Source organism: Cibotium barometz, chromosome 23 (assembly GCF_041138505.1).
Source record: "Cibotium barometz isolate CiBa-2024 chromosome 23, ASM4113850v1, whole genome shotgun sequence".
Lineage (NCBI taxonomy): Eukaryota > Viridiplantae > Streptophyta > Polypodiopsida > Cyatheales > Cibotiaceae > Cibotium > Cibotium barometz.
In genome coordinates, this window is record NC_141068.1 from 41,431,549 (window position 1) to 41,457,247 (window position 25,699).

A 25,699-nucleotide genomic window follows, 5' to 3' on the forward strand; every position below is an offset into this window, starting at 1 on the left:
GAATAGAGAATTCCGTCGAAGGGGGGCTGGCCTTTCTAGTCGCAGTGTGGTGTCTCGTGCATATGATTTTATTTTTCAACATGTGTGATTATGTTTAATGGTTGTGGCGAGTGTTTAAATGTTTAAGTTTAGATGATGGTTATGCAAAAGTGTGGCGAAGATCTTAGTCCCCCAAGCCCAATTTGGTTACATGTAGGTTGAGACCCACTCTCGACAAGTGTCAACAACAATAATAATAAACCCACAAGTCACTTATATAATGATTGTGGTTGCTATAAATAACCAACTAGTCATAAATAGCCAGTAACTATGGTTTTACTAATAATCCGCCTTAGCCACCCATATTAGCTCTCCTTCATCCCATGCCTCACTTTACCTTAATGGATTAGGCCATAATCCCAACGATTAGCGCTAGGTACATAACACAAGGGATCGTGGATAACGCACTCCGGTTTACCTTGCAACATTACTACTGGTGGCGGGTAAATTCCTAGCCATCCCGGTGGCTTCACTTTCCCAAAGTCGTCATTGTTGGTCAACTCTAGGTTGTTATTGCTGAATGCCTTAGTTTATAGGGTGAATAAGCTATTGCTTGTTTTAAGTTAAAAAACAGCTAGGCTAGCCACAATCTATCGCAGCCATGCGATGCTTACTCTATGAATCCTCTTTAAGGTTTTTGTTCTAGGTTAGAGGATCCTTGGGCTTGGTTTGTGTAGACCTGACATTGGTATCAGAGCATGGATCTGACAACAGGTGCTAGAACCCGAGGCATGGGGGTCGTACAAAACAATACCCTCATACGGGCTGAATTTGATGGGAAGGCTCTCATAGAGAAGTTTGAAGCTTTTCACAAAGCTTCATGCTTATTTCCATTTGGGGATTGAGATCAGTCACGTGATCCCTGTATATGTTCACATCATCACTACAAGGGAATTTGTAGCATTTATATGGTAGTGGTGTGGACATAGGCTAAAAATGGGTCAGGACACTTCTTTTATGTACGCACTCTTATGAGTGTGAAGGTTACCTTATCATGTCACTTCACTTGTACTTCACTCATTCTCATTAATCTGCTCTAGATATTGTGCTTTCATCTATCTCTCCTTGCGTGTTGCTACATTAATCTCCACTCCAACATTAGAGGTGTCAGAATGCCTAATGTTTTATATGCTTGAACTCCTTGATGTAATGAACTTCGGTTCTTGATAGTAGTGGATTCTGAGTTGATTAAGCCCCTAATTTGGTTAGATGTAAATAACTTTTTGAGTCCGCGACTATTTAGAGTGATCCGCACATAGTAAAATTATTTAAAATGGGTCAAGCTTTAGTATATGGTAAGTCTAACCATTACTTTACACACCTGTGACGCTTTGTAGGCACCTGAAATCATCTACTTCCTGAAAGTATAAGGCATAGACATCAGTTTTGTAATCTAGGCAAATCTGCTTTTGATCCACATCTTTGATTTGAGTGTTCTTATAGTCAAAAATCATCTACAAAAACAACTTTCCATTTGTAGAGATAGTTTGCAAAGCTTGGCACTATATAAAATGTTATTGATGTTTAGGGGAATTTATCCTTGTGTTTCAATTAAAAAGTTCTATTGTACAACCTTTGTCCGGAGGTTACTTCCGCTACAAGCTTAAAGTAATAGTTCCCAATATATGATGTCTGATGAGCATGTGGTTTGATATGCTTGAAGTATAAATATTAAAAATATCCATGCATAGCCTACGCTAAAGATGAATTCATTTGACCCCTCAAATAGCCAAGCGTGGACAACCCTAGGCCAATTTTGACATTTAAAAAAAAAAATTCAACTGAATCACCCTATCTTGTCAATGCCATAATTTTTGATCCACAAATCCAACCACAATGTTCTTATAGTCAAAAGTTTTTAGAAAAATGATGCATTAGGTTTACAAAATAAGGTACTCTAGTAGAGGTTATAGATGTTTAGCGTATTGTCATTTTTGCCCCTACTCATAGTTCACTATTTACATGTTTTTAATGATTTATGTGAACTAGAGTTATTTCCATGATTTGTTGTTTTTATTTCCATTGTAGCACTACCCCTGGGATTATTTTCTACTTTTGTAATTTTTGATGTTGGCTTAGAATTAGAAGTATCCATTCCTCAATGATCTCTAAATCCATCACACTGTACCCTTGTCTGATCTGATGTCGATAACTGCATTGTCAATGCCAAATGAAACCCATGTAGGTTGACATTTTCTACCTTTGGGCTTCTATCCCACCATCATGGGTTGTGTTGTGAGCTTTATAGATATATGCATTTTTCATTTCAATTGATTTGTTTCGGCAGGGGATTTAGCTTTGAGCTATGTTCTTGTCAATAAAGTAATACATGCAACTACTTTTTGGGATAATATAGATGCATGCGTGAGCTTATATGAATCATGAAATTTAGACTTAGACTTATGTGAATAAGATTAATAGGGTACATGCCGCACAACAGCTTTGAAGCATAGAAAAGCTATGCTTTTTCCCTTGTGATGTTCCCATGGGCTTGCAAGATAAGCGGGCACTAGTTTGTAGTCTTGGAATTCACCATGAGGTCTTGCCTGCCCTTGGTAGCCCTCCTATCTACACTACGTGGATCTCAATAACTCATAAGTGCCCCCAATGTCACTTATATTTTATTATTAGCCCTTGCTTTATATACATGAGCTTTCTTGCATTATTTATAAGCTTTTAGCCTAGGCTTCATTATGGTTGAGTCTGCCCTGCATCTTCGAAGGTTTGACAGAAACTCAATACGAAGGCCTTTGTGTGAATATATGCTCTTATGTGTGTGTGTGTATGTGTGTGTGTGTGTGTGTGTGTGTGTGGAGTGCGTGTGTGAGAGCATATTTTGATACAGAGTTCTACACCCGCTATTGGGCATTGATGACGTTAGTGGGGATGTCGTAGTATCTAGTCCATACTATGCATAATGGAGTTGATAGTTATATAGTCTTGTGGGTTGACTACCATGAGTGTATAACACGCACGTTCCTAAAAGGTGAATTTGGGCATGTTCCTGGATTCATCTAGGCATATATATATATAGGCTATCAATTATAAGCACTTAGCCAATCCAGACCTCATGTTGCTATCGTCCTCCTTAGTCCACATCCCTAGCCTTAACCCTAGGCTTGTCGGGACATAACCACTCTTTTGGCATGTTATGTCTAAAAAATCCTCTCCATCTATCAAACGTCGGAGTGGTTTGCTTTACGCCGATTTAAGAATCTTACATTATAGTTAGTGCTCTCATGGTGAGACTAATCATCATTTGCCATCCTTCTCTTGTTTCAACAGCTTGGCTGTAGATTCAGTTGATTTGTAGCGTAAGATCTCAAGTTGGACTGCATGCGGCTGAAGCTGCGCTCCCCCCTCCCCCCTCGCGCTTGACTGCACGCCTTCCCCCCTCTCCCGCCATCGCGTCTGCTCACCCCCCCCCCCCGCCTGCACTCGCGCTTGCCCTCCCCTCCCCCGCGTGGCTGTCCTGCGCGCCCCAGCGCCCGCCCCTGCTCCTTCTCCTCTCCTTTGCGCCCTCTCGTTTGTCTCCAGCGCCTCGCCCCCCCTTTTTTCGCCGCCGTCGCCTTATCTTCCCCCCCGCCCCCTGTTGCGTGCTGTTTCCGCCTCCCCCCTTGGGGGTATTTTGTCTTCGCTGCCCTGCCTCCCCTTTTTTTCTGATTTTTTCGCCCCCTGGTTTTGCCTTCCGCCTTCCCCCTCCGCCCTTTGTGTGCAGCTCGGCTCTTGCAGGACTCTCCGCTTTCGCTACGCCTTCGACTTAGCTTCAGACACTGATGGAGGCTCCTCCCGCCCCACCTCAGAGGGACTCTTTCGCAGCCCCCTCGCCCGCCCCCGAGGATACCCCCATCAGACTTTCTCTTTCGCCAGAAGAGGAAGCGAGCCTCGCCGCAGAGGTGGAAAGCCTCCAGGCACACTCCACCATCTGCCGTATAGTCGGCACTCGCCCCAGTAGAGGGGAGATCCGGGATCTTCTCCAGGCCCGCCTTCTTGCAGATGTGGGCAAGATCCTGGACGTTCAGCTACTGGGCCGTGGTCACTACCAGATCGAGTTCGAGACCGCCCAGAGCGGGGCCAAGGTCCTAGCCATGAGTCCCCTAGACATCAGGGGTGCTCGGGCATTCTTCAAACCTTGGCAGCATGGCTTTGACCCAGCAGCGGCCGAGCAGGGAGAGCGCCTTTTCCACGTTACAGTTTGCTTCCCTGGACTCCGCCGTGAGTACCTGCCGCTCCTTTCTAGGCTAGGAGCATTGGTGGGTTCGGTGCTAGAGACTGGCCCCACAGCAGCTTCAGTGGTGGCCAGAGCAGTTGGGCAACCTTCGGTCAGGGTTTTGGTTCCTGACATCTCCTCCCTTCCGAAGGTCATTCAGCTACCTCGGATAGGGGGGGATGGATTGATCAGAGAGTGGAGTTTTCGGGGCTCCCGAACCAGTGCTTTATTTGCAGGCAGGTCGGCCATTTGGCCAAGGCCTGTCCTCGCAGGAGACCCCGACCCTCACCGCAGCAGCAGGCCCCTGGTGGCCCGCCCACAGATGCGGCTCGGTAGGCAGCCTCCGGGACACCTGCTCAGGCCACACAGAGACCTCGGAGTGGCAGCCTGGACAGGGGCGCCGTCGAGGGAGACAGCCACAGCAGCACGCCCACAGACCGATGCAGCAGCAGACACAGTCTCAGCATCACTGGGTTCCCGTGAGGAACAGCTTTGCTCCCCTACAGGAGGAGACCCCTGCGACGACTGAGGACCAGGAGATGCCAGCACCCCCTCCTTCACCCCCCCCACCTCCATCCCCCCCTACCGCCTCGCTTCCACCTTCGCCGCCTCCCGTCCCCGCTCTGGTTTCGACAGTGGCTCCTTCTCCACCTCCCTCACCCCCCCCCCCCCCCCCGCCCGCCTCAGCTCCCCGGGAGGCCCTGGCAGTCCCCTGGCGTTCACCTACAGTCAGGAGGGCTCTGAGCACCGATCTTGATCGAGCACCGCAGAGGAGATTTACCATGCCGATTCGGGCTTCACGGATATCATCTATCCGCAGTCGGCTGAGTCGCCTCGGCGCTAGACAGCGCTCAGAGGCTTTTGATTACTCCTTCACACGGCTTTTTGGAGCAGACGGCCCCCATGAGCCAGCACCCATCTGTATAATGGGAATCAGATATAGCCAATTCTGAATCACTTGAATCTCCATGTGCTTCTAGGCGAGAAGTTCTTGTAGTGATACCTCCGGCCCGCGGGGAGGAGGCACTTGATTCAGCAGTGGCCTTCTCGTTCCCTCTCTGTGGCCCATGTGACCAGGAGTGGACTCTGGAGCTCGCTCTTAGCACCTTGAAGACTCAGGCAGTCGAGTTTTCTCACCATGTGAGCGATCTGGAGGTGACAGATGTGATAGGCCGACTATGGGAGTTGGCTCATTTTTTCTTGGATCCCGGGAGTGTGGATGCCTCAGGGATTCGTCATTTGGTCGTTTGCATAGTGGCAGACTTAGCACGCGACCCTGGATATGTATGTATACACGAGGTTGCTCTGTCTGAGCGGGAGGCAGTCGCCATGGGTCACAGCCACTGGCGCCTGATCCGTGATTCTTATCTCATGGAATGTACAGGGCCTTGGCGGAGCACATTTTATACGCTATCGTGGTTGCTTGAGGCAGGAGCTTCAGAGATGCCTGGTTGGTGGCAGCATTGATATTTTGATGATGCAGGAGCACCACTTGGATGAGAGTAGGATCCGGAGATATGGTTCGGTGATGCCTGGTAGATGGGACACCTTTTGGTCTGCAGGGTTTGGTCCTTTGGGTGGACAGGGAGGAGTATGCATGGTCATTGCAGATGTATGGCGGCATTGTGGATCGAGGGATCATTGTGCCTGGTAGAGCACAGTGTGTCATTTTGAGGATGCATGATGAGCTATTGGGCGTGCTCAACGTCTATGCGCCCAACCATGCTAGTGCCATAGCAGAGTTCTGGACCCAGGTTACGGATGCATTGCCAGAGGCCGCACATTGGTGTGTCGGGGGAGACTTCAACATGCTTGAGGACCCGGCCGATAGGGTGGGAGGCAGTCATGTTACAGTGCACGGCACAGAGCTTGCAGCTTGGGAGCGGTTTTGCATGTCACTGAGGATCACTGATGCATGGCAGCATGGGGCCTTCTCCCGCTCTCAGGACAGTCTTAGTTTCTCTCGGTCGGATCGCTGGCAGGGAGGGACTAATCTATCACGGATCGATCGCTTTTATGTGGGCGACTGGTTAGGGGAGCGAGGGGGCTCCGTCGGCATTCTCGCTGGCACCTCATTTTCATATCATTTTTAGATCATGCGCCAGTTATCTTGACATTTGAGGGACACGGGAGCCCAGCTTGCAGTTGAGGATCCCAAAGAGGGTACTTACAGATCCTAGTCTCGCTGAGGACATTGAGAGGATCTGGCATGATAGTCAGTGCTCTGACCAGGATGCAGCAGGCCAGTGTGCCCAGGGACTCATCGAGCTTAGCTCTTTTCTTCATGCTGCAGCTTTGACACGGCTGGGAGAGATTCGCGAGCGGGAGCATCGGCTGAGACGCAGCCTTGCTTCGCTTCAGCGCCTTCAGGAGCAGCAGCCTGCATGTGAGTGGGTGGCGTCCCAGCTGAGCCAGGCACGCCAGGAGGTTAGAGAGGCAGCCCCGCCATGCTCTAGCAGGAGTCCGTCAGCTTGGGAGGCCGGATGGATCGGTAGCTACTGAGCCCGGGGAGATCAGAGCCATTGCCACTGGATTCTATAGAGACTTGCTTTCAGCGGAGCCAGCCACTGAGGATCGGGATGCTTGCAGACAGACTGTGTGGGCCCATGTGCAGAGGAGGGTCACAGATCGTATGCGTACAGTTCTTGGTGCGCCTCTTTCAGAGGTTGAGCTTGCTGAGGCCTTGAGGGTCCTGCCGCGACATAGTTGCCCAGGGGAGGACGGACTGACGCCTGCCTTTTTTATGCGCTATTGGGACTTTTGGGGCCAGGCCTCCGCAGGGACTTTCAGTATGTTTTGGACACTGGGGTGATGCCACAGAGCTTTTCAGAGGGTTTGATCTTTCTTATCCCCAAGGGGGAGGGAGTATCAGATGATATTCGGCATTGGAGACCTATTACGATCCTCAATACTCTCTACAAGGTCTTAGCAAAGGCCTTGAGTTTAAGGATCCAGCCCTTCTTGGGGGAGTTGATTCATGCTACCCAGATAGGATTCGTCAAGGAGCGCAGTATCCTTGACAACATCTTCACCTTCTGGGAGGCGACGGCCCGAGCTAGATTTCTTGGTGAGGACTTGGTCGTGATGCTTCTCGATTTTGAGAAGGCATACGATAGAGTCGATTGGGGTTTCTTAGAGGGCACTATGCTTCGCCTGGGCTTTGAACGAGGTTGGATTAGAGGGGTGGCGGCTCTGTATTCCACAGCTCGTAGCGAGGTGTTGATTGCAGGAGGACGGGGGCCGAGTTTTGAGCTGACCAGAGCAGTCCGTCAGGGGTGTCCCCTCGCCCCTTTTCTTTTTCTCTTCTTTGCGGAGGCTATGAGCATGTATTTGACAGCAGAGAAGGTTGGTTTGAGAGGACTCCAGCTCCCAGTCCGGGGGGAGGACCTGCTTGATGCTGAGTTTGCAGGCGACACGGGCTTATTTTTGCATGGCCAAGAGGCCAATCTTCTTCGGGCAGAGCAGTCGCTCCAGGTTTTTAGTGCAGCTTCGGGAGCATTGATCAATTGGCGCAAGACAGTGGCCTTTTGGATCAGTAGCGCTCCCACTCCGGCATGGAGCCCGGACCCCGGTTTTAGATGGATTCCTCCTGGCACAGCAGTGCGGTATTTGGGATGCCAGATTGGACTAGATTTGTCACCTGAGCAGCAGATTGCCCCACTTCTTCTGAGCATTCGGAAGAAGCTTTTGTATTGGAGTACAACTCGACTATCCTTGGCTGGGAGGGTGGTGGTGGCAAATCAGGTGCTGTTAGCGACCATGTGGTACATTACGTCTTGCTGGATCTTCTCGAGCTCTTGCATCAGCCAGGTACAGAGGCTGATCAGGAACTTTCTTTGGTCTGGGCGGGACGGTCAGCCAGCCCGGGCAAAGGTTACATGGGCAGTTATTACACTTCCGCTGGCTCAGGGAGGCTTGGGCATTATAGATCCAGTCGATCAGAGTAGAGCCTTATTGGGGAAGCTTATTGTTCGGGGGCTGCTTCCAGGCGCTGAGCCTTGGAAAGAGCTTCTCTTGCAGCGGCTGCAGGATTGGCGCATATGGGCATATGCAGCGCGTCCCTTGGCCCGGCTACAGTGGGACCCTGGGGAGTACGAGTGGCATGATCCTTATGCATCCCTTGAGGCCACAGAGATCACCTTTTTTTAGTATACTGTTCGGCTGGGGTGGCATATTTTGACGGCGAGGAGGATGGTCTCTCCAGCTGCAGCGGGGCACTGGCGGCTACAGGGACTCTCACAGGAGTTCCTGAAGGATTTTTGGGCCCGGCTCTGGGCTAGTCGACAAGCCCGCAGGATCTCGACTTTCCAGGGGCTGGTCGCCCACAGGGGCTCAGCAGTTGGCACCTGGCTTGTTTACAGCGGTCTTCCGGCGGCCTGCGTCCGATGCGGCCACCCTATGGAGACACAGAGACATTGCCTATGGGATTGTCCTCAGGCGCAACAGATTTGGCTGCGGATGCTGCGTATTCTGGCCCCCCTCTCTCGAGAGGGTATGTTTACGTGGGGTGCCGCTGCTTGGTCGACTTCGTCAGGGCCTGCTATGGGCTATGAGATGGAGGAGGACAGTCAGGCCATCAGATTCATTAGGGGCCAGCCTCGCCTTGTTCCGTCACCGGATTTCTCATCCGCCAGCTGGACACAGGAGAGGGATTTACGATGGGAGCTCCTCAGCAGCCTCACCATCTGGTTCACCTGGAGGGCCCGGTGTTTCAGGGCCTTTGAGGGGAGACTGGAGCCACCAGCAGAGACTGTACGGGGGATTTGGCAGGAGTTGATCCACACCCTGCGGGGACAGCATGACCGCATCCGGGGCGACTCGGATGAGGCAATCTTGCGGCGCCAGGCCTTTCACACCACCTGGCGCAGCGGCCCCTTCTATACCCTACATGCGGGATCCCCCCGTTGGCATTACAGGCCACCTGTTTGGCTTTTCCCCCCTCCTATCGTATGATTTAGCCCCTTAGTTCTTTGCACTGATGCTTGTAATTTTCAGCACCTAGGGAGAGTCTCCCGGGCTGCCTTGCTTTGTTCACTACTCTGTTTTTCTTGTGAGCAGGAGAGGATCTTTTGTAGCCCTACGGGCGTTTTTATATAACTAATGAAAGGATCTTTTCTCGAAAAAAAAAAAGTTGGACTGCATGCTGTGAGGAACGAGAGTAACTTGCAGAAGTTAACCTACGACACACTCATTTTTCAGTTGGATGTAGTTTCGGGAGGACTGCTGGAATGGAAAGAAGTGTTGAGAGGGTTTTGGCCTGATTTTCATGGAGACGTGTCTTCAGTCATGAAAGTCCCAATTCAAAAGGTAAGTTTTACCATAACGTTTTTTTTTGGTCCCATATTTTCTCCGTGTCAGGCAATCCATGTGAGGTGAGTTCATTTTGCAATCCATCCTGGCCTTTTGGGCAGATTGTTGAGATGTTGCAGGAGACCTTTGCTGCTCAATGTTTCAAAGGGCTTGGGGTAAATGGACACTCGTGTCCAAGGTACTACTGGATTGCATGCCTCATACATCCTTCCACCTTATCTCTTCTGGATTATTTCTAAGACATGTCAAATTGCCAAGTTAACACAACCTTCTTGTTTTGTTTTAGTTGTGGACTGGGAAAGCTTACTCTTAAATTGAGCCGCTATGGGTCAGGTTACTTTTTCGGTTGTGACAGTTATCCAGATTGTAGGTATTGCTCTGTCATCACGCTTAATTTCTCAATTCTTGTCATCCCTTATTTCATGTTTGTTGCTTCATTAACTGTTTTTTACATAGCAATGATTGTGGGTAATTGGGAAGGACTTGCTAGGCAATATTCTTGATTTCAACTGGGTAAGTCACAGTGGGTAAGTCACAGCAACTATTAAGTGTGGAGGTAATGCCCTTGTCGCTTTCGAACTGTCCTTGTAATTTACTGACTCACCCTTGTTTTTAGAGGAGCAAGGAAGAAGAGTAGTGGCGGCAGTAGCAAAACCTGGTCTTGGGGGGAGGGAGAAAGAAAGAAAGAAAGTTATATTAACGTCTTCAAAAGATCCAAAGGGTCTAGGAGACCAAAATGATGTGTACATAGTGGTCATGAAATCTTGTGATGGATGAAATAAGAGAAAACAACAGTAAACTAAAACTGAAAATTGAAAGCTAAGATCTCAGACTCTGAGATTATACAAGATGAAAAATCTAGATCCTACTATGCTAGGTATAGGTTAAAATAAGTGATGGGATATGCAAGAGCTGCATAAAAACAGTCAATCAATTATCAACCCTGTATGTCAGGCAAGGGCCCATCCAGGATGTCCATCATGGGTGATACAAGAAGGCTAGAGATGTCGATAGTTTGCTGTGAGGATGAGGCTGCTTGATGGCAGGCCAGGATCTCCTGAATCCAGGGCTGATGAGCTGGGGGTGGTCGGGGTCCGCCGATGGGGACAGAGAGAGAGAGAGATATGCTTCTACTCTTAGTGCACGTGAAAATAATATATCATAGCTGTGCTGTGCTTTGTGGAAGTTTCTTTGTCAGAAGACACATTCAAAGGTTTTTGAGGTTTCTATGGGAAATGTTTGGTCTCTCAGGAAAAAGTGTGAGATTTCAAAGAAGTAATAATTAAAATCAGTAAGCATACATAAAGTTATTCTTAATTACTATAAAACATAGTTTAATGTTTTAAAATACATGTAGCTCAGAAAGAAACCGCGAACAATTCACTGAATCGTGAAAATTTAATGTTCAAAAAATATATGTAGCTCAGGAAGAATGTTAAAATATAGTTTAATATTAAAAAACTACATGTAGCTCAGGAAGAAACTGCAAACTGAATCTTGAAAATGAAATAATACTTAAAAGCAATACACTGAATGACTTGGAAACTGGAGGAAAGATGTTTTAAGAAAAGAGGAGGATGCCATATGTACTCAAGATTTCCATGGGCTAGATCAAGGTGTCATCACACAAACTCTTGGGAGACAGGCGGTACCCATGTGATTCAAGAGCTACAAGTATGCAGGGTAGTGACATGCATGAAGCTGAGACTGAGGAGCAGGCTTTTCTTTGATGCCCAGGATACTAGGAGGGTAGAGGTTGCTTCTACTAACTATACAGAGAAAGGTCTGGTCCTTATAGCTGAGTTGTGGAGTATGTAGTCCAGAGATGTGTCTTTTTTCTTGCATGAGATAAACAGAACTAGGGACAAACTCGTGAAGGATAAAGAAGACAGGAGGACCATGGTCAAACATTCCTCACAGATTTTTTCCAGAATGTTGCATAGCACACTTGAAAAAAGTATGCTGGGAGCCTTGTGAGTCCTTATCACAGCTTTTAGACAGTCAGGTGCACCTAGACGCAATGGACTTGTTTGTCTAAGGACGTCATGGCGACCCATAGCATCTTACAGACTGAGGATTGTGTGGAACCACATTCATTATCTCAGAGGAAACTAGTGTGGGATTGTGAATGTGTTCCATATGCACACATGGAAGGCTCACCATTCTGTCCCTCAAAAGATGGAAGGGGGATTGTGAACGTGTTTCATGGACACATGGAAGGCTCACCATTCTGTCCCTCAAAAGATGAGGTTCTCTGCTGCATTTGTAACCCCATTGCTTTGACAAAGAGTGAGCTTGCAGGCACATGTGTCCAGAGCCCATGGGTGCTTCTTAGAAATAATCGCACATATGCTTTGTTACAATGACCTGCACAGTTGACCTTTGTTGTTGCAGCGGTTAGGGATGCTCTCACGATTTGGCCACCCAAATGGTCCACCCTTGCTTTCTCACTATGTGTATGCATTGGTTGGCATCCATGGCTATTGGTTTATGCTTATGCATGGGATTGACGCCTGTCATGTGATACTATGGACATGATCTTATGCTGGGACTTGATGTGTTCATGCTTGGAATGTCATGTTTGGGATTAGATGTTCCACTGGGACTTGTGCCTGTGTGTACATGCCCAGAATATCTAGTGGATTTGGCTTTCCGTTGGGACTTTGTACTCGTGTACTTGCCCGGAAGTGTTCCTTGGGTATAGTCTCATGAGCGGGGGTTGTCCATATCAATGCTTCATTTCATAGCATCTTTACATGCTTGCTTGCAAATTGAATTTGTATGTTGTTTTCATGCTCGCCTGACAATGTGTAGTTCTAGGTAAGGGAACGCTCGCCCGTGAACCATGCGTGTGAAACTATTTGTTGACATGGTTATGTTGCATGTGGACAAGTGGTAAGTATTGGGTTAATTGCGTTAATTTATTTCTTAGGACTTGGTGTTAATTTACAAGTGAGTGTATTCACACTTTAATAAGTTTTGGGCGATCAAAGCTCACTTATAATTTATGACCAACCTTGTGTGCACACTCACTAAAGTCCTGAGGTGGTTTCTCAAGCATCCAAGATTGTTTCCTGGTCATATTCTTCCTCCTACACACTCCCAATGGCTCAAATTTAGCAAAATATTCCATTTGTTTGCTGTAATTTTTGGTCTTTTGGCTGAAACCCTAATTTCACCCATCCTTTCTTAAGTAGAACCATAGGGAAAGCTTTCCCAGTGCTCACTACACTTAGTTTGAAGACTTTTGTCACAAAGTATCGTGACAAATTGAAGATTTCAGCCTTCTAAATGCTTTCATCGCGAAGACTTCCGCTGTTGTTGACTTTGCTTGCAATCGGTAAGCTCACATGACCAATTGTGGCAACAAGTAGGAAGACAAAAGGGCAGGACTCCGTTCTTACATACCTTGTGTAGTGTTCTTGTGTCCTACGTGCTCTCCTAAAGATTGTTTCTGCCATGTTTGGGTGGAACAATAGAGGGTAGATGGAAGGGAACATGGGCACTTGAGAGGGTAAGGTAAGAAGGCATGTCCTTGGAGATCTTCATCGACAACTATATTCGTTTGCAATATAGTTTTCATATACATTGGTATGGAAATCTAGTCAGAAATGCTCGTGATGCTATGTACTTGATTCTCCCAAGGCCAATATACATTATTTGAGGGAGGGGCTGGCCTTATTGTGCATCTCTTGTCAATTCAGCAAATTACATCTTGTATTATGCTTGTTGTCCATTAAATCTTAGTGTATTTAAGTGGATTGATTAGCATTGTATTTAACCAAACATTCCACACCAACTGGTGGAATTACATTGGTATCAGAGCCTACGGTTCTCTTTCACTTCTATCATGAAAGACGATCACCGTGAACACAAGCTATGTTTCACTTAGAACATTATGAATATCCATGCAATTAATGTTGAAGATGCCAGCACAAGAGGTAGGGACAATGGTATGCATGCTTCCAGTGCCTTACAGGAAGAGCATACTCATGTTGTGCATAGCAAGGAATACGAACGTGTGCGACAACTGTCCCATGGTAAAGAAGAAAGAGGATCCACAGCATTGTGGGATGAACTTACTCGTCTGTAAGCTCTTCTTAATGCACAAAAATAAGATCTAAAGTTCTACTGCCAAGATCCATTACTCCATGACCGCTTAAAGGCCAAGAAAGCTGAATCTTTTATGGATCATGCCATGGGAGTAATAGCTCGAGAGTTGCATATGCAACCAAGGGATGCAACAAGTGTCCATACTCCATTGGGATATTTGCATTTTCTTCATAGGTCTAGGTACCTCCACTAATGGTTGAGCAAGAGCACATGCCTAAGAGAATGAAGCCACATGCAAATAGAGAGAAACCGTCAGTGACTTCGTGCCTCATAGGTGTACCCCATGCAGTCCATGAAAAATGCAATGTATATGGTAGTGGTCAAAATCATGCTCCTAAGCATGCTTGTGAGAGAGGTTATGGGTGAGAATGCACCAACATATGTTGAGGGACTAGCCATGCCTATGCTTAAAGGGAACATGTTTCTATGCCTAATGCAGTCCCCTTTTGTTCCCAAAATGATGCTAGTCATAGAGGCTGTCCCAATGGATGTGGACTCGGGGAAACATCTTGAGATGCAGGATAATGTATCAAAGTTTCAAGACTTCAAAGCCAGTGAGGCAGAAAGGAAGAGAAAGTTTCAATTGGGATTACAACCTGTATACAAAGCGGGATTGCAAATATATCCTGGTTACACCTTACAACAACTAATCATAGCCGCCACTGCCAGCGAGCAATTGGAGCTCAAGTTAAACCAATCTTATAAAGTTAACCTCTCATTCCAAGGCAAAGAGAGGGCTACCCCAAACTTGCAAACTAGTAGACAGTCATCTAAAAGAGATCAAAAGCAAGCCAAAAATGATCCAAAAGCTGAAAATAAGTATGCTAAGAAGCGTACCTACAAAGTGGCTCTCACTGTTGAGCGGAAAGAGCAATATATGCATGACGGCAAATGCTTTACTTGTCAAAGCATTGAGCATATTGCAAAAGCATGCCCATATATGAAAAGTGTGATAATGCGAATGCATCGAAGTCCAATGTTCATATGGTTTCTGATGTGCAGGGGAATACATTACACCATGGCAAAGACACGGTTGTATGAAAAGCTTGGCGACAGCTTAACAACCAGTCTAGTGAAGATGAAATTTTTATAAGAGTATAATAATTGTTTTGCTGAAAAGTTACCAAATGAGTTGCCACCCGTTTTCTGGAAGATCATTGCGTTGATCTTGTGCTAGGTAGCTCACCGCCTAATAGGCTAGCCTATCGTGTAAGTGCATCCCAAAGAGAGGAGATCATGAAGCAAGTAAATGAGCTTCTTGAGAAGGGTTTGGTTCAAATTGGATAGAGCGGCATGTTTTAGCCGAATTGATCTCAAGAGTGGGTACCTTGTTGTGCCCGAGAATGTACATAAGATTACTTTTAGAACAACATTTAGGCTTTATGAGTATCTTGTTTTTCCTTTTGGTCTTACGAATGCTCCGGCTACATTCAATAGAATGATGGATCACATTTCCTATGGGTACAAGAAATTTATAAGTGTACTTTGATGATATCCTAGAAGAAGAGCATAGAGCTCATTTGGCCATTGTTTTTTAAGAAGTCCATAAGCATAAACTCTTAATGAATGCAAAGAAGAGTGAGTTCTTCTTGTGAGAGAGACACAATCTTGGGCATAGTGTGTCGAAAGATGGAGTGTGGATGGAGCCCGCAAAAGATTGACTCAATTCGGAATTGACCCGAATTGAGATCGGTGCATGAGATCTGTAGTTTTCTTGGATTATGCTCTTTCCATGGCTAGTTCATTTGGCACTTTGCATGGATTGCTTCTCTTTTGCATGACTTGACAAAGAAGAAGGCTATATTTAAATTGTCTGATATTAAGAGAGGTGCATTTTTCAAATTGAAAGATTCAACTACACATGGTAACCATATGGAAACAACGTTCTTGGAGTTGATGTTACTGTGAAGACAGATCACTAAAGTTTGAGGTATTTTTTTACCCAAACTAAATTGTTAGATAAGTGTAGTTGTGTTTAGTGCATGGAGCTCGAGGTGTGGTTTTCTTTCCTTACAGAAATCAAACCAGAAAGGTTGCTTTAGGAACTTGAATATTTGTTTGCCTGATGTGTCTGCAGCCTGTTGCCTTGAAGATAGTGAGGTAAATGTCTCATGTGTCGGGTTTTTGAATCATTTTTATTCTTGGGATTTTTTGCTTTGGGTATCTTATAGCTACAAAGCAGAGGTGCTTGGAAATGAAGATGCAGATTCCTCTTTAGAGGAGGAGAAAGAAAGTAACGGGGTCTTCAAGAAGATTGAACAAGTAGATTTGCTGATCGGCTTGGATCCTGCTACAAACTTGGAGGTAAGTCTTATGGGTTTTTACATTCTGGTGTATATTTCTTGTTGATTTCGTTGGATGGGTAGCTTTTGTAAACCAATACATAGAGATGCAAGAACATATTGCCAGAAAGTTTACTTGTGTTTGTTTGTAATTCTCTACATTAGTCCATGATCTTAATATCACTTCGAAAATCTTCCCAAAAACAGAGTAAAAGCCAATGGTCCAAGTTTTTCAATGCTGGGAGTAGTGTATGAGGGTGGTTACAGAACAATCCCTGCCCATGGGAAAAGTTGCCTGACAGGTGGCCAAGATGGACCCCTGCTGGTGGCGGGAGATTTCTCTGTAACCAGCCTGAAAATTATGTCCATTCTTTTGGCTCGACTCTGTTAATTCTGGTCATGCCAGTTTTATATTTACTTGATGTTGTTGATGCGAGTGCTTGGCTCAAAATCAGTTGCTCCTAATGCCTTGAAGAGGTTGTGCCATTTCCCAATTTTTGAGGTTCTGTAGATGGTGAGAGCACATTCTAAGGCCAACCTGGTGGGCAAGGTACTGATGCACGCAATTCTCAACTTATGTCTGGTTGGGGACAGGTTCGCGTAAGAAAAGGACCATTCGGGTTTTACATCCAGTTGGGGCAAGAAGGCAAGAGAAGGCAATTCTTTAGACTTCCAGAGGTATGCTCTTATTTCAAGCTTTTCTTCTGCAAGGCATGGAAATGGCTCATTGTGCTTGAGTGTTTGCAGTACTTGGGAGGGTTCTTTTTACAGTAGCCTGACTTAGTTCGAACTGCATGCCAGGGAGTAAGCCCAGCTGATGTCACTCTTGAAAAAGCTATCCAACTGATGAAATATCCTTTGACACTGGTATGTTAGTCATATCAAGCTGACAGCTTTTGAAATAGACCCACTTTTGCTGGCAGGATAAAAGCTTTCTACCTTGTTTCATGCAGGGTAAGCATCCAGAGGATGGAGAGAGGATTATTCTTGGCATCGGTAAAAAATCCTTCTTTATCAAACATCGCAGTGCTATTGCTCTTGTGCCCAAGGTAACTACTGGTTTAGCTTTATGCTGTACACACATGTTCAACTGCTCTTATCCATGAATTTTACCTTAACACAGATTTTTTATTTTATTGTGTTTTTTTTTTTGCATTTTCAGGATGAAACAATTGAAGAAATGAATTTAGAGAGGGCTCTTGAGCTTTTAAAAGGTAAGGATGTCAAACGAAGAGGGCGTAAAAGCCGTGCTGTGCTTGCAGCTGAGGAAAAAGAAAGAAAACTTGCAGAGCAAAAAAGAATTGGAAAGTACTTAAAGAAAAAAAAAGTGGCAGTGGTGGCAGCTGAGCCAAAAGCCAAAAAAATTGTGGGGCTAAATAAGGCTAATGTGGAGACAGCTAAGTCAGAAGCAAAAGAATCACCAGGGCGAACGAAAGCTAAGGTAGTGGAATCTGAGGGAAAAGAAGAAAAATCTATAAAGCAAAAGAAGGCTAAGGTGGTAGCAGGTGTGGTAGAAGCAGAAAAAATGACAGGGCAACAAAAAGATGTGGTGGAAGTGGAGGGAAAAGGAAAACAAAGTGGGGGTCGAAAAAAAGCCAAAGCTATGCCTGCTGAAGAGAAAGGGACAGAAAGTAGGGGACGGAAAAACAAAGAGACATTGGCAGCTGAGATTAAAGGAAAGACAAAGGGAAAAAGTGGCTCCCTTGTGTCTAGTAAGCAGTAGAAGTCTGAAACAGTTTTTTAAAAAGATAGTAAACCAAAATGATGAGGAAGAAAGAAAGTTGACAGGATTGCAACAGGTGAGGAGATAATTTAGTGCATGTGCTGAGCATTGGAGCAAAGGTCAGGGTTCCTTTTTTTTTGGGCCTCAGGATCATGGCAAAGGTAACTTTTTAGTGAGGCTTTTCTTATGCCGCCTCTGCTTGAAGAGTATGAAGCAATTTGGAAGAGAATCAATATGCTTTGTAATGATGTGTACAAACCTTAGGGGAAACTATTGAGTTTACATCCTAATCAAGAGGCTCATGGTCCTTCAGTCATACGGAAGCCTTGGACCATGTAGCTATGAGCATTTCATGCATCATGCAGCATTGTTTTGTCACTAGCATGACGTGGCTTTGGCAGGGAGGAGATCATAATGGCAGAGGTTTCACTGTGTGGGGGAAACTTTTTTATTGATGGAATCCCTCGTGTGAACAACTGTAATGCAGAGCCTGTATGAAAGGGGTTCCCTTCCCCAGATGTTTTGCTTTCATCAGGGAGTCTCATTCTTGATGGTGACTACTTTTGGCAACTGGCAAGGAAACATTTAACTAGTGATTAATGCAGTCTCTTAAAAACTAGCAGGCAACGTCTTTACTTTCTCAAAAACTCACAGTGCAGGTGTACAGGAGTGTGCCAAACCAAGTTTGATGCGCCATATGCTCCCATCATTTGTCAGTTTTAAATTCAGAGAATGAGAGAATGGGTTGCATATAGCTGAAGTAAGAGCACGACATCTACTTAGATATGCAGGCACACAGCAGCTGAAATTTTGTTTGACGTACTGTATAAGATCCTACATTAATTTCAAGGACCCTTGTGAGGGTTGGCAACTTTTAAAAGGACCATTTAGGAAATATGAATATGTTCCAAACCTGAGTACTTTTTGTGCATTTTTTTGGTGGCCACTGGAAATAGTGACAGTGCTGCAATGGAAAAATTGCAGGTGATTGTGAGTGCATTACTACCTTTAATTTTTTTTGTAACCAGTGCTTAACCATATCAATTTTGTTACTGGATTTCAAAAAGGTCACATCCGGATTGAGGAAAGTAGTAGCTCACAGCTGATGCTCTGCATGTATGTGTGTACATCACTGTAATTTGAAGCCTCTACTTTTGAAAGTTTTTGAGGTGGTGAGGTGTTTAACAATTTATATTACTGGTGGAACCCTAGTCCCTAAGAGAGAGGCTGCTCTTGATAATTTTCAGTGTGTAAGAATTAGGTGTTCACTACATCCTCAACATGAGACTAGATGGATCCAACCTCAAATTTCCCTTTAAAGGTTTGTTTGTATATTTTTATTTTTTATTTTTTTTATTTTTGGGCAGAAAGGATAAGCATGGCCTTTAAAGGCTTCCTTTAGAACAAGTAGAACACAAGAAGCCACAAATACATCGTCCAGGTCGAATTGTTGGAGTCAAACTTTGCGGAGTCGAAAGAGATCATCATGACAACATGGAATGAAAAAGAAAAACCAAAGGGGTTAGAGGCTTCCTTTATTTTCTACATGCAGCAAGAAAACCTTTACCCAAGTATCAAGTCTGTATGAGCCATTGTAATGTGGACTTAAGTCTTCCAGAAGAGCAATCTGCAGTATTTTCACAATGCATGAAGGGTAAAGGCATGGAGATCTGCACTTCTACATGATGTTAAGGTACCTTTAAAAAGGAGAATTACTGCTAGAGCTTACTGTTCTTCTCGAGGTAATAAAGTTTCAGCTATACAAATGAAATAAGATTCCATCCCAACAATGAATCACACTTCTTTGGAATAAATGCTAAGGCTCTAAATGTTCTTGAAGGATTTGCACAGGTTGAAGGGGTTCAAGTTTTGGGATACATTTCCTCTCATGGCAACTTAACATGTATTTACTAGCTCAAGGAGCATGGCTTCTAAAACTGCTTACAGAACAAAGTAAGGTCATGTGGCTTAGTTGTAGATGCGAAGTATTGATGAAATTCATGAATTGCGTGCATGCTTGAAACTAATTAATAATGCAAGATTCGATTGTGTACAAGATTATGGGTAGGGTCTGATAAGTTGTTTTAAGTTTTGGAAGATTGTAAGACTTCTTGAAGGGTGTCTAGTTGTTTCTTGAGTCCTTCCTCCTACATAAACACATCTTCATTCTAATTGATCCTTTCTTGCTCTTATAGCCTTTGCATTAGCTCTTGCAACTTTTGATCTCTTTGCTTCATCTCTAATGGGCTTTGCAAGGCTTTTGTTGAATCCTTCCTCGTACATAAACACATCTTCATTCTAATTGATCCTTTCTTGCTCTTATAGCCTTTGCATTAGCTCTTGCAACTTTTGATCTCTTTGCTTCATCTCTACTGGGCTTTGCAAGGCTTTTGTTGGCTCTTACATGTGTTGATTTATTTGCTTGATTTCTTCAGTCTTTTGTCTTGCTTCTTTGCTTGGTTGCTTGAATTTACTTTGTATGTTGATGTTGATTTATCTTTGTAATCCAACAATTCACTCCACCTTCTTGATTAGTAAAAAGCAACTTATAGTGGCACTTTCTTTGACAAAGGTTGAGAGGCAACATGCTATGCTGCATGTGAAAGTCTAGTTGTGGGAGACATGGCTCATGAGCAACCAACTAAGTTCCTATGTGATAATCAAAAATGCATGGAAAAACCTAGTGTTTCATTCTCACTTGAAACACATTAAGCTACATCATCACTTTGCATGCGAGTTGATCTTGGATAGAGAGGTCGAGCTGGCTCTTTGACAACAGAGAATTGTGTGGATATTTTCTTAATGGTTCTTGGAAGAGATTTGTTGGAGCATCATCTTTATTGACACAGTGTTGGACCAAAGAAGTAGTTTACCTATGGGTGGACATTGGGAGGGGGGGTGTTGGAAATCAATTCTTCACCCTCATTGTTATGAATGTGTAGGTGACAGGTGACGACAAGTTGCTCTGTTTTGAAGGGGCCTATGAGAAATAGATGTTGTGTACAACTCCCTAGGGCGGCTCACCAATCCCTAGTTTAGACATTAGTTGGTTGGCCATGTTGTTTGGAGCACCGATGGCTCGCCAATCCCTAGTTTAGACATTGGGACACCTTATCCTCGGGTTGCAAGGTTGCTTCATGTAACCATGTATCCATCTACCCATATTCTCATGTATCCATGTACCCAATTCAGGTATGGTTAGTTGGGGTATGGTTGGCTATGATTTGTTGGTCCAACAATAGCCAACTGTGCTAGTACAACTCATTACTAGGAGACTATATATAGTCTAGTGGTGGCTCATATCTCGTATATCTTATCTTATAGATACTGAGATCTATCTTCATCACTATAGTAGTGCATCCTTGGATGTGCATGATGGTATCCTCTATCTAGAGTCTGCTTAGATCACCACCAAACCTCCCTTCCAGAGTGTCACAGGGTGGCCACACGCTATCAGTTTGTAACTTTGGTTTGCAATAGTGATTCATTGTTATTATCTATATCTCTTTCTTTAAGTACTTTGTCTTAAGATCATATTTTCTTATAACTATTTTCTTTGTGATAGAAATTCAATAGCCTAGAACATCTTCACATCTGTGTGGATGCCAAATTTATGCAGGGTTTCTTTAGTAATCTCGTTGTCTGAAAAGTCTCGATCTATCTAGTAGAATTTCTCTAAATTACCCTGCTTGGTCCATTGGTTATAGTTATCTTCAAGAAGTGAAAACATCTTTGGATAGTGCTTTGTGCAAAGAGTTGGGTGCAAGAAAATGAAGAAAATAGAAGAAGATGAAGAATGAAAAAGAATGCAAGTAGAGATTTTAGGATTTTTTCTTAGTGCTTGTACCTTCCTTTAGGCATGATGACATCGTCTATTGTTATTGTTAGTCCACTTGTCGAATTTGATTTATTAATTTGCACCACCTTTGCATGGTTGGCTTCGACCTAGATTTTTGGTTATTCTTGGTCTATGGTTTGGGAGTTGTTTCTTGGATTATGGAGAAGCAAGCAATATTGGGAAAGTATGTATCTTCTTGTTTAATTTCCAAGGCACAAACCATAGATGGAAATTTGGAGGATGTGGAAGTAGTGTAGATGCAACCAACCAGTGTAAAAATGATGGCATTGTAAAAAACTAGTGTAAAATACATCGAGAATTAAAATCAATTTGTGCGTAAGTTGATCATGAAATGAGAGGTCGAAATGGTCCATTACTTAATGCAAGAGCATTGTGCTAAAGTGTCCATCAAGACTCTTATCAAAGATTAAATATAGTGGCATATTCCATTGGGCCTCAATGAATTGGAGTGGCATATGCGTCGGGCCTCAATGGCAATGATCACACTCATCTACTCATGGAGGGAGAGGGGATTTCACAGATCAATGCTCCATCCCCATCATTTTGCTATGTTTGAGGGGTTGGAGGCAGTCAAATCACCGAGCTACATAGGACCAAGCGAGGTCCTAGATCGAGCTAGGAAAGAGCTAGCATGACATTATATTCAAATTTTCCCATACTTGCACATGTATGTTTGTGTGCACATACACTTACACACATATATAAAAATTGTAATCTACAAATATTGATATCCCCCCCTCCCACTAGCACATATGTATATACACACATCCCCTCACTAATTTACTATGCTTGTATCTTCTAGTCTTGCACCTATTGTCTTATTTACCTACATCACCTATGTTTATATCTCCATTAGAGTGAAAATACATTTAAAGCATAATTTGTAACTTCAACAAACAAGCTCAAATTGAGTGTGATTTATACTCAATGCTCCATTCAATATATTAGCTATGTTATTTGTTGCATAGAAATGAATAGAAAAGTCTTATGATTGTAGATAATAAATAAATATTTACTATCTTGAGTATTGGCAAAATAAAGGTTCTTCTAAAACACAAATTTAAAGGATTCCAATTCCACAAACCAGGTAATAAGCCACATTTTATAACCAAATTCAATCCTCTTCACACTCAAAGTCCATATAGGGACATCGTGCAACATGCTTGTCCTTTGTGAGATGACCCGTGGGTTCCCGATGAAACCAGTGGGGGTTTCAGTTTGGTAGCATAAGCTAGACAATTTGCTGGCGGCGGATTGACGTGGCCATAGTCATTCCACCTCCCCATGCTATCTGAGTGGATGCACCTCACCTCACCCTTCCACTGGACCCGACTTATTTGTATAAGGTGGCGGAGAAGGAGTCTAAATCAATGGACATTAATGAAACCGTTAACTGCACTCCACACACACTAGCATGCCCAAAATGGTGTCAATCTCTGACAACAAAACACCGAAATATCTCCATGCCATGTTGGATGATATGCCTTTCAACCCATGAGACACAAGGACCTACAATGTGAAGATAAATTCATCAAAATGCAACCAAGCCATGAAGTAAATAGCAAGCATCATTTAAGTTCCTACACATCACACCTATGATGGGAGCAAGTAACACTAACCATCCCGAATCTGAAAGTGAAGCATTATCAACCCCAACTCCTTGCGCTTGAGATGATCCTCTGTAGATCATCCCATCCTGCCACCTTCACATCAGACCCTAGCATGGCACAATCCATAGGAAACTCTAGTAATATAAAGATGGTAGCCCATTTAACTCTCGAGTCTTGTTAAGTGCATTCACTTAAGCCTTGAGAATGAGAGAAGAAAAACTCATGGATTTTTGCAAACTCGACATTCTTCTTGTGAAGTGAAAAATCCACTCCCATGGTGATGTAGTCACCAACACCACAAGCAAACATGGAGGAAGACCAGTCATATGTCTCGATATCAAGACTTGGAGGCCGAACATATGCATAGTTAACAAGGGTAGATGTCATCTTCTCACCGGACAAGTCACCAGAAGCATATCATAACATAAAGTTACAAAAAATAAACATGGAAACTATGCCAATGACCTCTATGAATGGCAATAGGAGTCCTAAATGTCCTATGCCTCCATCATCCATGTCCATTGAAATATTATTGTTAGTCATGAACTCTATGGTTAAGTGGGGATACCCATGTGATCATTGCTTTCACATAGGAATGTGGGTCATGCTATTATTTTATTTCCATATGTGAAGTATGTAGATCGGATCAGTATTTGTGTATGGATGTGCCTTTTATTTATATCATTTTTTAGGATTAATGCGTTTAATCATTTGTGTGCGCTAGTATGATATAGTCGTGATTAATGTGTTTAATTGACTGTGTGCAATGACTCAAATTATTTTGGTGTAGGCAATGATTGAGTGGCGGACTATGTGTTAGTCGTAGGTGGAACATGTGTTGGACCAGAATGAGACATGTGATCACCTCTTAGGTTTTCATATTTGGCATTTATATTTTTGGAAGGCCTTAGCCTCAAACCTTTGTACATACAAATTAGTATTTTATGCTTTTGGTATGGGTGAGCAAAACGATGGGCCACACACCCAGGGGAGATTGAAGCCAACCATGTGTCGATGGTGACTTCTTCTCTATTTTCAAGCTTTCATGGTTTATGCTATTTTGTTAAATTATTTACATAAGGTTTTGGTCTTCAATTTGTGCAAAGTCTATGTTTTATTAATTTTTTGTTTGAGTTTAAGTATTTTTTCTCCAAAGTGTCCTAAGATCCTGATAGGGATCCATATATGAAGTATGTAGATTGGGCCAGTATTTGTGTATAGGATGCGCCTTTTATTTATATCATTTTTCAGGATTAATGCGTTTAATCAACTGTGTGCGCTGGTATGATATATTCAGGATTAATATGTTTAATCGACTATGTGTGCTAACTAATATTATTTTGGTGTAGGCGATGATTGAGTGGTGGAATATGTGTTAGTCATGGTAGGTGGAACATGTGTTGGACCACAATGAGATATCTTGGAAGACAGGTGATCACCTCTTACGTTTTCATATTTGGCATTTATATTTTTGGAAGGCCTTAGCCGCCTCAAACATTTGTACATACCAATTAGTATTTTATGCTTTTGGTAGGCCCAAGGCTCTTTAATTAGGCTTGCTATATTTTTGGAAAGAGCTTGTATGCTCAAACACTTAAAAGCTATTAGGCTTTATTTTTGGAGTATCTTTTTGTAAAAGTAAGCATCAATAATATATTTAAATATGGGTGAGCGGTATGAGACCCAAGAGAGATTAAACCCAACTTCTTCTCTATTTTCAAGCTTGCATGGTTGATGCTATTTTGTTGAATAAGGTTTTGGTCTTCAATTTATGCAAAGTCTATGTTCTATTAATTTGTGTGTTTGAGTTTGAGTAATTCTTCTCCAAAGTGTCATAAGATCTTGACAATTATCATCAACATTACCATCTACACAAATGTAGATTCACTCTTAAGGATACAAGAAGAGCACATAAGAATCAAATAAGAGAAACACTCACACTACTTGAATGAAAAAAAATACCTTACCAAGTGTGTGTGTGTGTGTGTGTGTGTGTGTGTGTATGTGTGTGTGTGCGCGCGCGCGCGCGTTGGCTTTTGTATTTACAAAATATCCAAAGATGGTGGTTTTTGACTTTTGGATAGTTGGGTATGGTTTCTTCTACCTCTATCTAGTAATATACGTAGCATAAAACAATTGTGAAAGAAAGAAATTGACAATGCATGAAGACTTACCAAACTCAAGACGGCTTACCAAGTGTGTGTGTGTGTGTGTGTGGGCTTTTATATTTACAAAATATTCGAAGATGGTGGTTCTTGACTTTTGGATTGTTGGGTATGGTTTCTTCTTCCTTCAATCTAGTAATATGCAAAGCATAAAACAATTGTGAAAGAAAGAAATTGACAATGCATGAAGACTTACCAAACTCAAGAAAAATTATTCTACCTTGTGGTGGTGGAGGATTTGTAGCTTGATCCAAAGTCCCTCCCATTTGGGCCTTGTAGGCATCCCTTTCCCTCACACAAGAACTTGCCCTCTATGCATGTCCAGTGGTTAACACAGAGCATGTCAAATCAAGGAGTCAAACAAGGCCATCCAAGAGGATAATATGAG

The 25,699-nt window shown here is 43.7% G+C and overlaps 1 protein-coding gene across 3 annotated transcripts in view; it reads left to right on the forward strand.

Annotated features, from left to right (window-relative positions):
- Nucleotides 1–18,590, forward strand: part of LOC147625951 (uncharacterized) — a 76,465-nt gene extending 57,875 nt beyond the window's left edge. For 2 of the 3 annotated variants that reach the window (XM_086817484.1, XM_086817486.1), the window contains exons 14-21: nt 9,449–9,556; nt 9,661–9,737; nt 9,846–9,929; nt 15,844–15,976; nt 16,549–16,632; nt 16,756–16,821; nt 16,908–17,003; nt 17,117–18,590. In XM_086817484.1, coding sequence (XP_086673610.1) covers nt 9,449–9,556; nt 9,661–9,737; nt 9,846–9,929; nt 15,844–15,976; nt 16,549–16,632; nt 16,756–16,821; nt 16,908–17,003; nt 17,117–17,677 — 1,209 coding nt within the window. In that variant the 3' untranslated portion in view covers nt 17,678–18,590. The remainder of the gene's footprint in view (nt 1–9,448; nt 9,557–9,660; nt 9,738–9,845; nt 9,930–15,843; nt 15,977–16,548; nt 16,633–16,755; nt 16,822–16,907; nt 17,004–17,116) is intronic. The other variant, XM_086817485.1, reaches the window with a different exon arrangement.
- The last annotated feature ends 7,109 nt before the right edge of the window (nt 18,591–25,699 follow it).